This window comes from Syngnathoides biaculeatus, chromosome 22, assembly GCF_019802595.1.
Source record: "Syngnathoides biaculeatus isolate LvHL_M chromosome 22, ASM1980259v1, whole genome shotgun sequence".
In the NCBI taxonomy this organism is placed as follows: domain Eukaryota; kingdom Metazoa; phylum Chordata; class Actinopteri; order Syngnathiformes; family Syngnathidae; genus Syngnathoides; species Syngnathoides biaculeatus.
The window spans coordinates 4,552,961-4,569,106 of NC_084661.1; the positions used below are offsets into that span (position 1 = coordinate 4,552,961).

The 16,146-nt window shown below is 43.7% G+C and overlaps 1 protein-coding gene across 1 annotated transcript in view; it reads left to right on the forward strand.

The window, feature by feature from the left end:
- Window positions 1-16,146, forward strand: part of ryr2a (ryanodine receptor 2a (cardiac)) — a 407,989-nt gene that overhangs the window by 293,208 nt on the left and 98,635 nt on the right. The window contains 2 exon segments of the mRNA XM_061810997.1: window positions 15,746-15,884; window positions 15,982-16,068. Of these exon segments, the coding sequence (XP_061666981.1) occupies window positions 15,746-15,884; window positions 15,982-16,068 (226 nt within the window).

The window sequence follows — 16,146 nt, forward strand, 5'->3', positions numbered from 1 at the left end:
GAGCTATAGTACTTCTCATATATAGCAAGATCAAAACATGATGTCAGAGTGACAGTAGTATAACTATAAGGGGGGTGTGCACCAGTCATACAACTGCTTAGGCAGGAAACTAAGTTCAAGTGGAACGCGACACAAGAAAATGCATTCCAGAAGATGGAGATCATCACAGCAGAGCCAGGGCCAGTGTTAGCCTACTTTGATCCGGAAAAGAGGTAACACTACAAGTGGATGCATGAAAACATGGCGTAGTTGCAACTATCATGCAGGAAGGCGGCCCAATAGCGTATGCATCCACGATGCTCAACAGCACCGAACAAAATTACGCACAGATTGAAAAGGTCCATGCAGTCCTGTACGAATCTGATCACAAACCAGTGGAGACAATACTCCGAAAACCCCTAGCTCTTGCTCCACCGCACTTATAGCGCATGATGCTTGCGTTGCAAAAGTACAGCAAAACTCTCATCCACACACCAGGCAAAGAGATCCTTGTGGCCGACGCACTGTCGAGAAAATCCCTGGATGAAGAGGATAAGTTTCTAAGCAAGGCTATGGAGACACAAGTCCACTTTGTCATCACCACAGCTCCAGTACGTACTGATAGGCTAGATGACATCAGGACACAGACAGCTCAGGATGAACAGCTCTCCACTTTGAAGCAAGTCATTTGGTCAGGCTGGCCAGAGACCCAAATACAATGAGACTCATCAGTGAGTACTGGAACCACCGTGATGAGATCACAGAAGCTGATGGGATCTTGCTATATAATAATTCCACACTAGCTCAGACAAAATGCATCCACACAAGAGACATGATGTTTTGGCCAGGCATAGGACAACAGATTGAAGAAACAGGGAAAAGGTGTGACATGTCAATCACACCGCAGTTCCAGTATAGCGATCATGCACCTATGTCATAAAATCACATAATTTTTGTTTACGTCACCATATTGTCAGTCAAACAAAGCATTGTTGAAAGTTAATTCCGTTGAGACGAAACAAAAATATGCCGTGTAACACAACACCCAAAGTTTTTTGTCCGATACCGTTACATATTTATAAGGTGTGGCGGCACAGTGTCTCAGCTGGAAAGCATTGGTCTCACAGTTCTGAGGTCCCGGGTTCGATCCCGAACCCGCATGTGTGGAGTTTTCATGTTCTGCCCATGTATCCGTGGGTTTTCTCCGGGCACTCCGGTTTCCTCCCACATCCCAAAAACATGCAACATTAATTGGACACTCTAAATTGCCCCTACGTGTGATTGTGAGTGAAGCTGTTTGTCTCTATGTGCCCTGCAATTGGCTGGCAACCAGTTCAGGTTGTACCCTGCCTCCTGCCCGTTGACATCTGGGATAGGCTCTAGCACTCCTGGGACCCTCGTGAGGATAAGCGGCCAAGAAAATGGATTGATGTAGAAGGTGATAATAAACAAAGGTACATGGAAAAATTAGAGACACTTGGCATAGAGGATTCATATTTAATGCCGAAGTCGATGTTTTCACCGATAAGAAATTTGTTAGTTCACTTCCGGTTGTCTTGACAACTGCATATATATAATTTTCTGGTGAATATGTTGTCGAGATTTACACAAAAGAGTTTGAAAGCGTATGAAAGTCTGGACGCATACAAATTCTTCATTACTGGATCTGTTCTCAATTAAGACCCACTCATATTTTTTTTTAAATACAAATACAGTGGTACCAGTTGACTCACACACTCCTGATTGCTGACGTTTTCCAGTACTGTAGTAACTTTTTTTTCTTCAAATTGAGCAACATTAACCCCCAATCATGGCTCCAAGGATGGAAAGTGGAACTGCTGCTGCTGAAAAAAGGAAAGTGGTGCGTAAAACTGTTTGTTGACTTCAAGAAGGATTTGATAGCCGAGCACGAATCTGGTGTACGTGTTTCTGAGCTATCGAAGAAGTATGGCATGGCAAAATTGACAATCACCGCCATCCTGAAACAAAAGAATGCCTTCAAAGCAAGTGATGTTGCTAAAGGAGCAACCGTGTTGACCAAGCAGAGGCCACAGATCTTGGAGGAAGTTGAAAAGTTGCTTCTTATTTTTGGTAGAACAAGCAGCTGAGCTGTGGTTAGTGTTGGCAAGAAAGGGATTTGCGCCAAAGCTAGAAATCTGTATTCTGTCATGACCCATCGATACGGAGGGAGGACCCAAATGCAGGACTCTAGAGACGCAGAAGTAATTCGGGAAAAACGTTTATTGTTCCAAGGTTGGGGATCAGGCAGACAGTCAGGTGCAGCAGCGCTAGTCAGGATGTCGGGCGTAGAGAGTAGGTCTGCAGGCAGGCAGGAATTGGTACACGGGAGATCGACCGAAGAAGGCAATAGTGTCAAAAGAGTCAGGCTTCAGTCAGGGGTCGGGCGGAGAACAGGTGGAGGTCGGTACACACAGGTTCACGATCAGACAAACGGGGCATGAGTTGCAACGATCTGGCGAAGGACCAGTCGTCCCCAGGGTCCAGTATACACCGGGACCAATCAGCCACCATGAGGCGCAGGTGTGCTCCTCCCAAGCAGCGTGGCTCCCGCACAGCCAGGGCTGGACCGGCAGGACCATGACATGTACAGATATAAAAAGAAAAGACCTCAGTCTAGTTCCTGAGGGCTTTGAATTCAAAGCAAGTCGACAATGGTTCGAAATTTTCAGCAAAAGAAGTGGGATACACTCCGTTGTTCACCATGGGGAGCGCTGCAAGTTCTGACCAGACCGCCGCGGAAAAGTTCAAATCCGAGTTTGCTGGAGGAGCATCGTGCCGAGCTCACAACTGAGGAAACTCCTGAACCTTCAAGAGGAGCAGAAGAAGACGTTGGAGGAGGAGATGTCATCTGATGAGGTTGAAGGCAGGAAGGATTTCTCAAGTGCCGATATTAAAGCTATCTATGCTAAATGGAACGACATCCATAATTTTGTAGCACCTCATCACCCGAATAAAGCTGAATGTTGCATAGCACTGCAAAATTGTAATGATGTTGTTCTGAGCCACTTCAGAAAAGTGCTTAAAAGAAGGCAGAAACAAATCACATTGGATTCGTTCTTTGCAAAAAAAAAATGGGCAAGTCACCCCCACCGAAGACATCTGAAACTGTTGTTTTGCATTGCTTTTTTTCTTTTGTTCCAGTAACCCTACCTCTAGTTGGAAGTTCCTTTTTTTTACGTTACGTACTTTCTGTGTAAATAAAAAACAATTTGTCACTCCCCCCCCCCCATTATCACTAGTTTAAAGTTATTCTGCACTTTTGTTAATAAAAAAAAAGGTAGTAGCATACTTTACTAGGCTAAAGCATACACTTTAGACAAAAAATAAATATGTTTATAAAATGATTTAGTTATATAAAGTATTTAAACTATACATGCATTTCTAGTATGCAGTTTATTATCAGGAAAAGCTAAAAAAAATCGCTTTAAAAACTATTTTTTAGGCTTGGAAATTATTTCATTTTCCATTCATTGTAATGGGAAAACGTGTTTCAGTTTTCGAATGTTTTGGTTTTCAACCAGCCTTCTGGAACAGATTGTGTTTGAGAACCGAGGCACCACTGTACCGATATTTAAATAAATGACCCCTAGACTGGGAAAATTTTTAGGACAGGGAGTCATCTCCTCTGTACACTGAAGCATATTGCTGCCACACACTTACCTCTGTACGCAGAAGTGTATTGCTGCCTTCGTAAACTTCTCTGTGACAGACATTTTTTTTTAAATACGCACTGTTCTCAAATGAGTGAATTTGGCGTTTTAAATACTTTTTGATAATTTGAGATTGAGATGAATAATTCCTACCTGAAATGAAATGATCGGTACACAGGCGTGTGTATTTCGTTGGGCACATCCATCCCGAAATCCATTGATCTTTTTTCATCTTTTCAGCAGGTATTCTATAGAATGATCTATTTGAAGAACTGTCTCGTCTATTGTGACAACCAACAGCACAAAAGGTCTCGGGCATTGCGATAAATCATTCAATGACTCCCGCACTGCAGAGCAGCTTTGTTTGACCAGCAATATGGTGCTGTGAAAATGGTGACGTCATGTGCACGATCTCTTTAAGGGAACATATGCTCCCACGTGTCATCCCAGAGACCCCATGGGGTACTGTAGCCACTGATCTATTCACATGGAATTCTGAAAACTGCATAATCATCTGTGATTACCTCAGCACATACTTTGAAGTAGAGGATCTGCACAACATCACCACAGCTGCCGTTATCCAAAAGATGTAAGCAGTATTTCCGAGGCATGGAGTTGCCCGCCAGGTTGTCAGTGACAATGGACTGTTTTACAACTCCAGAGAATTTAAGCAGTTTGCAGAGTCATGGGGCTTCCACGACATCACCTCAGGCCCACATTTCCAGCAGAGCAATGGGTTGGCAGAAAAAAAACTGTCCAAACTGCAAAGCGGAGTACAGAAACAAACCTGTTGACGGCTTAAAATCACCAGCCCAGATCTTGATGAGCCATAGACTGTGTTCTATCCTTCCTGTGACAATACAGCAACTTTGACCTCAGGTGGCTCCTGAAGCAACTGTCCGTGCAAGGAGGGAGAACTGTCAGGAGCGCCAGAAGCGAAGCTACGACAGATCTACTAGGCCGATGTCAACACTACCTGCTGGCTCACCCATCCGTTTCCAGCAGGAAGATGGCACATGGAAATCAGCGACAGTCACTCAATCCACTGAGACACCACGAAGCTACCACATCCAGACCAGTGATTGCCAGTCCTTCAGACGTAACCAGCGACATCTGCTGGACAACAGTGCAACAACAACAGAGGAACTAGTAACCAATGAGGGCAATCCAGTTCTACAGAAGAGGACCCACATGCACAACGTCATCACACCAGGTCAGAGTGCGAAACGGATTATGCTGAGCCTTACCAATGCACCAGGTTTGGACGTATCATGAAGCCAAGGAAAATCCTCAACTTATAATTGAGTGAATGTACAAGGTGTAGGCGGCTCGCTACCCTTGAGAATTTTTATTTTATTTGTAGGAATGCTGTATCATGCTCTGAAATTAATTGCATTAAAAAAAATTATAGTATGACTTTCAAATGCCATTGAATAGTTTTTCAAGAGCAATAGTAAGATCATAACAACACCCTGGGTAGTAGTCTGTGATAGTCCTCAGTAGAGAAGGGAGGCATCTTGATGGCTGGTCTTTTTGGCAAAACCTGGCTTATGCTAATTAGCAGGCCACAGTCATGTAATGATGGAACAACTGGTTAGCCACAAAAAAAGAAAAAAATAGTCCCACAGATTTAAAAGTATCCAGGAGTCCCTGCTTCAATTTTTTTTAGAAGAAAAACAAGCTTCTCAAAGAAAAATATGTAAACAGAGGCAAAGCAAGCAGAGCAAGGAAAAAAAGTTTCTGCACTGTACAAGAAGTGAGAAGCCAAATCCTTTGTCTATTGCCTGCACATTTGAATATCCTGCACTCAGCAATCCCCAACATGGTAACATGACCCATCTGTCCAAATTCCAGGTCTGCTTCCTGTAGAGAGAGGGCTTTCACGTCTGCTCTTAGTCTACAGTACTTCTCTGCTTCCTGAATGGACTTATGTGGCTCCCCATTTACTAAAGTTGCGAAAGTTCCGTGGAGTTCACGGTCGTACGCCTCGAGAGAGTCACATCCTCCTCTTCCACTTGTCCTGGGATTTTCACAGTAGCAAATCCCCTGTTCCATCAATCATAACTGTAATTTCCATAACGGAGTGCTACAAGCATTTCCAGCCTGCTGTTTACACTCAGGCAAGGCGAGCTAGCTTTCGGTACCAACCCATTGTGATGTCACACTACCAGCTCGGGGTCCCCCCAGGCTGGCCTCGGTTGTCCCTGGGAGAAGAGGAATAATTAGTTTGCCTAGTAAGGTGGCGAGTTTTGCCCGCAAGCACGCTCCAGCTATTCCTTCTCACGGGACCCCAGTCCGCCGTTCCATGGAGATTACCCCAATTGGGAGCGTGCCCCGCCACTCCCCATTCGGCAATCACATGGGGGGCGTTATGCGTACTGCTCTCACCTCTCGTGAGGTATCCACAAACCAGATGCTCTTCCCTCCTTAGGCGTGTGCAACTCTACTGGGCCGATCACCATTCGCATGCATAAGCACTTTCCAACAGATCAGCTGTGCCACAACTACTACTCTCGTCAAAACATCTCCAATGTCCCCAAAATCACAACCCACTATCCTACAAATCCAACTGCTGAGTCAAGATCAGACGGAAAAAAAACCCAATTTGCTTCCGCATTCTCTGCATATCCACCATGCCCCTCTGTCGTCTCGTACGGGAACAAGCACAGAGTCTCCCTACATGTTTGTCTCCAGCTCTCTCCCTTATAGCGTTACGGTTTCTAATTTTCATTCATTAATTTCATTATTATAACTAATGGGTACCCATGAAAGTGCTTATCTGCCTGTATATTTATTATAGTCATATCAGTCACAATACACACATTGGCTGCTTTATTTCTGCTGATGGGAGGTCCACTATGCCGATTAGATTTCTCGTTTATTTGTATCTTAATTTTGCTTACATATGCTTTTCATAATTCACCCAACCGTCAGATGTGGTCACAGCTGTGACTTCCGCTTCAACTACTGGTCAACCATGAAATTAATATGTAGTCATGCAACGTCATTCCTCCAGGCCTCCAAACGCATGTACTGTGCGTAGAAACGCATCAAACCCAAATTTCTTGAGCGCCAGACACATGCGGTGGCTCATCGGTTAACCCATGCACACAAGGAACACATGCTGGATGAAGACCCGCCGTATTTTAAGAACCCCAACTCATGCGGCAGCTCATCGGTGAATACATAAAAGCTGAAATTCCAGGGCCCCAAAATCATGCGGCAGCTCTTCAGATTCCCAACCCCTATGAGAGCCTTATTTGCCGAACACATGAAAGCCGTAATTCAAGAGCTCCAAACTCATGTGGCAGCTCAACGGCTAGACTAAGACATGCCGTATTTCTCGAGCTCCAAACGCGTGTGGCAGCTCTTGAGACTCCCAATCCATGGTGAAGTCTTATACTGTACAGAGAACACATGCACTCGTGCAAACAAGCGCTGTTACAAACAAACTACTCATTTTGTCTCCGAAGCCTTCAACCACCTTGCAACCACAATCAGCTTACAAGAGCTGAATTCTAAAGCCACAGTTCCGCACAGTGAAGCCACTGGGTGGCCACGAGTACATATTGTGAGAAAACACTCATGTTTAAGTCGGAAGGTAATTGGAGCAGCCCACAGCGCCACGGCAGGAGAAGGGCTCTCCGAATCCTGTTCGTGATACCACCAGAAGTGTCATTTCCCCTTGATTCTGGGCAGTAAACAGAGTAAACACTCTCAGACATTGAAGTTTGGACTAATTGTTTTATTTAGAGGTGTCACAGCTGCAAGTTACAGATCAGATCATGTGTTGTGTTTTTAGAGGCCACCTAGAGAAAAAGTCCCCCCTCAACCTTTGTTCTCCAGGCTATTTTAAGGGGGAAGACCTGTCTGAGGTGTGTGAACCAGGGCTTCCCATGCCCCAAATACTGCTGGGCCAATGGCTAGTTCAGGCCCTGGTAACGAAAATGACAATATAGATAGCGATAGAGGGCAACAACATGGAAAACCAGCCCAAAAGCACCCTTTTCATGAGCCTATGTCTGACCGAATATGCTTGCGGAACTTGTCACTTAGTGTCCGTGTATGTTGGTCTTCTAGGAACTGTTGGAGGATGCTTTTTATCTCTGCGTGTTTGTTTAATTTTGGATAGTGAGAATGTTGGTTATCCAAATAAAGGCTGGAGATGATGAACAGTTTGTTCGAAGAATTTACTTACATAATGTTCTGGGCACTTATGAGTTACAGACAATGGCTGTAGAGAGCAGATCAGAAGTGCCAAGGTACAGAGAAAGAACACATCCTTTATCTTGTCAGAAGGTCGGACTATGGATGGTATCAAACCTGTGGCGTGAGTTCGGGGCTTCCCACTGAAACAAAGGGTTTGTGTCTCAACCGGTTCTTGCTGGCAATGGATTATTACAAAGTGTCCAATATATGCAGTTCATCAAGATTAGCCTACGAGCAGAGATGTGCTCAAGGACACTTCTGGCTAGATCTGAGGACATGAGGAAATTATGTAGTCATGACTAAATATGGGCATAAGACATACTTCAATCCCCCTTTCGGACTTGAAAGAGTCCGACACTTGAAATGAACAAAATTAAAGAAAGGTGCCAGCATCATCATCGTCTGGAGTTGGTGGTGCATCGGGCATGGGGCCTTTTCCTCTGGGATGAGTTGAGCTGGGGCGCAGTCAGCTTCCTTGTCGAATGATGTCATCAGCGGGTGCCAGCCGGCACTGGAGAAGATGTGGTTTTCCGGTTGTCGTCAGGTGGAGGGATCTGGCAGGTCATGTAGACGAAATGTAGAACCACGTGTCCCCCTTTCCTGCATGACGTACTGCTGTGATCGTCTGCTCCGTGACCTGAAAGGGACCTGTAATCCTAGGTTTAGACTATTTACGTTTAGTTACTTTTAACCACACAGATTCACAAGTATTCATTTCGAGGGGAGGATCTGGTTGTGAATGTAGTGATTAACTAAATGTTTTAACACAATGCTTGCTGTTTCAGATTTCCAGGGATATGGCTCTGGCCATTACAAAAAGGAAACTACTATGACTAGTAAATACCGGTAACCTGAACACTGTTTTAATCATATCAGTAAAATCCTATTGAAATCACCTGACCAGGGGCGTCCACATCCGGATCATGGACTCCCTATGGTGATTTCACTGTTGGCATACAGTTATACCTACTGCAAACACTGCAGTCCTGCAGTTCACCTATAAAAATTTGTCTCATGAAAGGATGCCACCAGGTGTGGAGTCGTCTCAGTGTTTCATCCACACCTACATGGCATGTTCCATGGGCTTCAAAAATTAGATTTTTCAATTGTGTCTGAGATGGAATGCACTTACCCTCTTTACACCATATGCCGTCCTCATCTTTGACACCCCCTTTTGACTTCCACACTCTCTTTTCTTCTGGACTTGCTTTTTCCTGCCAAAACTTAACTGTTTCTACTATCACCTCCTGTTGATTGTCACGTTCAGAGTCACTTACAGTTAGCTGGAGTGTTGGTCGGTACCCCGCAACCTTTTTTGCTGCCCGATCTGCTGATTCATTTCCTGCTGACACAAAATCATTAGTTCAAGAGTGACCTTTGCATTTAAGGACTGCAACTGCTGTCGGGAGTATTAAAGCATCTCGCAATTCGAGAGTATCGTCCTGATTTTTAGTAGGTGTACCGGTTGTAGTTTGGAAATTGTTTCGCTGCCATTCTTTTATTGCAACATGAACTGTCATGTGTGCATACGCCAAATCTGTGTAAATGTTAACAGACGGATTTTTTGCCATCTTGAGAGCCGCTGTTAACGCCAACATTTCTGCTCTTTGTGCTGACTGGGAGCCGGGAATTTCTTCCGCTTGCACTTCTTCAAAACCTGTTTCTGTGGGTTGGGTTACTGCAAATCCAGATTGTAGGCCATCGTTGCCTCTGAAGCAACATCCGTCTGTGAAAAGAATCAAGTCCGGGTTGTCAAGAGGTCTCGTCGAGTCCACTGCGGAGTGAGTTTTCTTCCGTCGTTTTTCGTACACAACAATGCGGTTCTCCTCCGAGCAGACCTTCAGCCATGTTTACCCGTTCTCGAGTAAAGAGAATATGTGGTTGTGTTAAAATTGTTTCAATTTTCCTCTGTCTTCCTCCAGCCATGGTGAAAGCTCGACTCGTGACATACTGGACTGTACTGTGTGATGTTCGCACAGTCGGCGGATGATGAAGAACAATGTGGGAAGTCTTCTGAATCACTCTGGCTAGAGCAGATGCGAAAGAAGCGCAAATTGAGTGTCTTGCTCGTATTTTTCCAATGGAGTTGATGCATACAGACAAACTTCTTCCTTCCCTTTTCTGATTAAGAGCAGCAGAAACAGTGCTGATCTTTTCAGACATGTCAAGATAGAACACACAACTGTAATCGGGAATCGCAAGAGCTGCGGCACTGGAAAGATGTTGTTTCAAAGAGATGAAGGAAGTGTCTGCTTCCGTGGTCCAACAAAGAGTGTTAGAAAGATTGCGCATACCTTGTTCATTGACCATCCGTCGGAGTGGGTGAGTGAGTTCAGCAATGTTTGGAACATGATGCCGAGAGTAGTTGCAATCTGGAGTTTGGAGTTGGAACACCTCAGTCCAACAGAGGCCAAATGAGCAAGCAAAGACCTAGTGGCTTCGAGACAAGAAGTTTCAGATGGAGCTGCCACCAAGAGGTCATCCACATACTGCACCAGGCGAAGCCCATGAGGCAATTCAAGTGGAGACAGCAACTGACGAAGAAATTCATTGAAGAGTCCAGGTGAAAGGACAAAGCCTTGAGCCAGACGATTATAGGAATAGCAAACACCATTCCAATTGAAAGCAAAAAAAATCTTCATGGATGAAGCGGAATGCAAAAGAAAGCATTAGCCAAGTCAATGCAAGTGAAATGAGTGTGGGCTAATGTAATTTGGGACAGTGCCAAGTGTGGGTTCGGGACGGGAAAAGTGAGGGTTAACACGGCTGCATTTAATGGTTGCAGGTCATGGACCATGCGAAACTTTCCAGTGTTTTTCTTTTCAACAGGCAAGATGGGGGTGTTAAAATCAGAGCCAGGAATTTCACACAACACCCCTGCTTTGAGCAAGCCGTCAATTGTTTCCGAAATGCCAATCATCCCAGCCTCTTTTACAGAGTATTGGGGAACATATATTGGTCCTGGTTTCATGTGAAACACAACAGGTGAAACATTGCAGAGACCAACGTCAGTGGGATCAATGGACCACAGCAATGTGGGAAGGGAATCAAGAGGTTGACCAGCAAAATCGCTGTCGGTGGTTTCACGCCCATGGTGTCTATCCAGAAGCTGCTGCTCCAAAACAGAAGTGAGTAAAAACGTGTTAGACTGAATCCATTAAGCATCAAGTGACGGGGAATAGAGCAATTCAGAGTGAAATGAATTTTGCCAATCAGTGGCCTGTGTGCATGCCCGGACAAACGGACCGAGATCCTTCGTTGTGTGCTGAGGCGAGACCATCAAGGAGTCATGTGGGCGACAAGGAGGCATAGAAGGATCCGTGGGATCCGCCATCATGTACCATTGGAGTTGTTCAAGAGTCAGGAACACCGAAAAGGTGACACCTGGTTTGCCTGCAAACAAATCACCCATGTTCAATTTCCATATGTTGTTTTCAATTTCCTGAAATGCCTCATTATACATCTCATTCCCTGTTCTCATAGTACAGAGTGCAATGCATAGAATCAATTACCATATAATAAGATCTGAGGTTGCGAACCCAAGGTGACCAGAGAGTCGAAAAGTGTTCAGCTTCGAGCCAACCACTGGAGTCATTATCCACTCTTGCTCAGTAGATGTCAGCAGTGGTGCATGCCACAGGGCGTTGCTCAACAAGCGGGAACTGGGAGGTGGCACCGGAGGCAGAGCAGCAGTAGGTGTTAACATCTGGAAATACCAGGATGAGTCCATCAAGGCTGTATTTGATGAGAGGGCATCTGGCGATGAGGAGCTCTGCCCAAAAGATTGACTGGACAGTTAGGTGCAAACACAAAAGAAGGCAAAAGAGTCTGTGACTGTTGGTTTGACTCTCTTGGTTGTAACCTCCTTGATTGTAGCCACATGCTCCATTCAGACGCTTGAGGTCGCTGTCTGCACTCGTGGGCCCAATGACCAGGCTGTCCACAATTGAAGCACACGTTACGGCCACCAGGGGTGCACCTCGACCCATGAATGAACCTGCTTGATGCATCATGCACTCGGATCCGATAGGGGGAGATGAGATCAGAGCAAGAGTGGCTTCTTCCTGCTTTTTAGATTTTGCAACTGCAACATGGCAAGTTGTGTTTCTGTAGTTTTTGTTTGTCTACCTTAGACTATTTTTCTTTAGCATGTCTCCTCAAATGATGTTTACCACCAGTCAACCTCAGCACCAGGAAGTCCGGATTGGCCTCCATGGCTTGTGCCACAGACTTGGGAACCCCCTTCAAAATGGCTGCTCAGAACACTTGCGAATGCAAAGCGGAGGCTGTAGGGGTGTGACCTGTTTTCAGAGTGTAATCAGTGAGGGCTCGGTCAAGAAAAGCTGTGGCCTTCTCATCTGCTTTGGGAGCAACCAAATCTGGAATGACACACTCAGGGTGTGGGAATAAAGTATCTAACGCTGTAGACACGGTCAAATAATTTTCTTGTGTAAGAGCCTGCTGTTAACATTTGTCCCATAATTGCTCTCTGCACTGCTAGAAGCCAATTGCCACCACCAGAAGTTTCTGCAGCAACACACTCACATCAGTGGGAGAGAAAGATTTGTAAAACATAGCAGAGTTACCAGTAGCTGGGTGAACTTTGGCTAACATGGGTGCCTGCAAGATTTGGGTATGAGTCACACACCGATGAGGAGGAAAAGCTGGACTTTTGGAAGATTCATCTGGGTCTAAAGGACCTCTGGTTCGATCCAAAACGGAGTCAGGGTGGGTACCTGAAAGATTCTGGACATGAGACTTTAATTTTGCTAATTGATTATAACTCAGGAACATACAACTTGTTTTCTGCTTCCCCATTTGAAGAGCCTCTAGGTGCGTGTTCCGCAGTGGAGACACTCACTATTCTCTTTTCAGTCCGTCTGCTTCTAGTTCAGCGTGAAGGGCTTGCTTTTCCGCTTCATCGTTCGCTCTATCTTCATCTTCAGTAGCGGTTCTATTAAGTTGATTTCTCATATTTTATGGAACCTCTTGGTGTCTGTTTAATTCTGCTTTGTACAGTCCTAGCTGAGTCAAACGTGTGAATAGGTCAGCTCTCAAATTGTCCACTTTTTCCAATCTGCCTTCTAATTCTTTAATGGCGGCGGTCACTCCAGCAGCCAAAGTTTCCGCAACTGTATTCATTTCCGATGTCTGTTGTGCATGAGTGAGAGACATTTGATCGCCTACATCTACTTCGAGCCGGCCCGCAATTACATTCAATACTGGAGCCTGAAATTCATTTTAAGTTTTCCTGGCTTTATGGTAAGGTGACGGTACAATGGGTTACTTGGAGACAATGCCCAAGGCCATTTCTCCTCCAAGTGAGGAGGTGGCGTGGAGGGCAATTTGGGTGTTGACGGTACCAGGCCAACACTTTCTTCCTTGACAGCCAAACGGGACAACTTTAACGCACATCCCATTGCCATCATTCTTGCTTTCACTTTCATTTCCACAACTTTCTTTGTATTCTCCCTCGCGTTTCTACCTTTTGAAGATAGTCTGTTAATTTTTTCCACTTCCAACTTTAGAGCGGACACTCTTTTAACACAAGCTTATTCCGTTTCTTTCATTAATGTCACCAAACATGCAGTCGAAGACAATGGAGGGAACCATTCTCACAACATTTCATCCATTCTTTCAACTGTTCTTTCTCACTATCTTTCTTTTTCAGGCAACCCTCCAACACACACATCACATGCATTTCTCACTTGTACATTTAGCAACAAATGCTCAGAATGGTTTGGTATTTGCCGCAAATCGAATTTTCTCTATCAATGTGTCCCTGCATTTTGTTTTAAATCGAACCCCCCCCCCTTTTTTTTGTTTTTAGTCAACAGGTCTTTCTATTACTAACAGAGAGGCAGATAAGTGACAAAGGAACAATAACGCAGGAGGTGGGCCACCTTGCACACTCACACAACCAACAACTCAAAGAACTCAACCTTAAAAATGCAAATAATACATAATTATAATATATAAAAACAAGAATGAGAACAGCAAACGTACAAGCAGTGTTGCCTCCGTTGATCTTGCACACACACACACTTGCCCCACCACTCTCCAATCAAGTGTGTGTGTGTGTGCGAGCCAGCAGATGTCGAAGGACGCTGTTTTTTTTTTTTTTTTTTTTAACTACCACTGGGTATCGTCATACACTTCTTAGGCCATTTTATTAAGGTCACTTTAATTTCTACACTTCGTGATCTCTCAGATGGATTATTATTATTATATGTTTTCCCTCTTATCTAGTTACTCATTTATATATATATATATATATATAATATATATATATATATATATATATATATATAATTTTTTTTATGCTCAAGCCCCTTTGTTTTGATCAAACAGTCATTTGATTTTGAATGAGGAATTCGAGTCTCAAAGATTCTCCGAAAAGAACTAGAAAACATCGGGGTCCAGAAATTTTTGGGCTGTCCTCAACCTTATCGGTATGTTCTGCCAGGCCCGGGATTTACAACCTTTTTGTGTCGGCACAACCTCCGAACACAGGGCACTTCTAAACCCTTTTTAGAGTGGTACGCCAACACACTCTATGGCTTTTCAACCATTTAGGTGGGACACGATGGTTACCCACCAGGGCCTCAAACCCAGGACTTATTAATGTTCAATTTCCCCTACTGTTCATCCAGCCCAAAACTATAATTTCACAGTTTAACAAATTGAAACGTGACACGGACCTCAACCCCAGTTAACAGACAGAAGATCATTTTTGGAGGATAAATGTCCTCTTACCTTATCAATTGTTGGCCGGCCGATGTTCTGTCTGTCAACCAACACCTCAGTCCGAAATCTAAGCTATCAGGAGGTGGGGTATATCCTGAAATGGTCCCTAGCCAATGGCAGGGCACATATAAACAATCAGCTATTTGCACACATCCACATCTATGGGTAATTTTAGAGTCTTAAATTAACCTACCATGCTTGTTTTTTTTTTTTTTGAGATGTGGGGGGTAATCGGAGTGCCTGGAGAAAACCCATGCAGGTTTCAGCTGAATATACAAACTCCACAGAGGTGGGCAAGGGCTTTATCCCCATTCCTCAGAATTGTGAGGCAATGTGCGAACCAGTCGTCCACCATGGTGCCCCCACAAACACTTTTTCTGAAATATGCAGATTCCAAAAGATATCTTTGGTTGTTGAATGTCACACGTGATATCTCTGAGGCACTCCATAGCTGCAGGTGTTTAAATACAAGCAAACAAATTAACTTTTCTGTTTTGTTCCCTTTTAAAAAAAATTACAATGCAGTTAAAATTAAAGCTGTTATATTTGTAAAGGCTGAACACTTGATATACTATCGCTCTCTATCAGCTCTCATTAGATATAAAAATATCTATTTTGGCTATACTTACAGCATCTGATATAAGTATTTAACATGTTACCATTTTTCTCACTGAATATATTTCCAAATGTGCTATTGACAAGAAATTTTCATCAGATTTTGTTGGGAAAAAAAGTAATGCATACAAAGAAATCAGAAGAAATAAGATCAGAAATTATTTTATGTGTAATAATGTGAAATGACATGGGTAAAAAGTACTACATGAACACATGAAGTAAGGGAAGTGCAAAAAGGCAAGGAACACCAAGACAACACCTATTATCTATTTGATGAAATTTCAATAGCACTTTTGGAAACATATTTAGTGAGAAAAATGGTGACGTGGAAAATACTTATTTCAAGTCCTGTACATACTGTATTCACTTACAAACATAAGCCACAATAAGAAAGAGCTTTGTATATAAAATACATATTTAACATACCGTTTCCGATCTGACCAAGTCACTGTATTTGATCTCAAAAGCACAAAATTGATGTGACAATTTCATGAAAATGTTTGGAAATGACTTGTACTTTTTAGGGGTGATCATGAAGAGAAAGAGGAGAAGAATGTGAAGATGAAATCAAACAAGAAAGGCCACAGGAGCTCAAAGGAAGAAACAGATTTGCAGGAGTCAGCATTCTCAAAGAAGATCATTGTGTATCAAAGGAAACTCCTGGTACATAGAACTTCTTTTTGTTTGTCTTTTTGTTGTTCTGCTTTATGGTCATGTGTTGTCTGTTGTGCTTTTTCCACATCTTTTGTTCCTTCCACAGAACTATTTTGCTAGGAATTTTTACAACATGAGGATGCTGGCTCTATTAGTTGCATTTGCCATAAACTTCATTCTCCTATTCTATAAGGTATTTTTGGCCATTGCACTTGTGAAATGGATGGTGTAATCTTGCAAACAGTCGCAGCCAATCTTGATAAGCACTTGC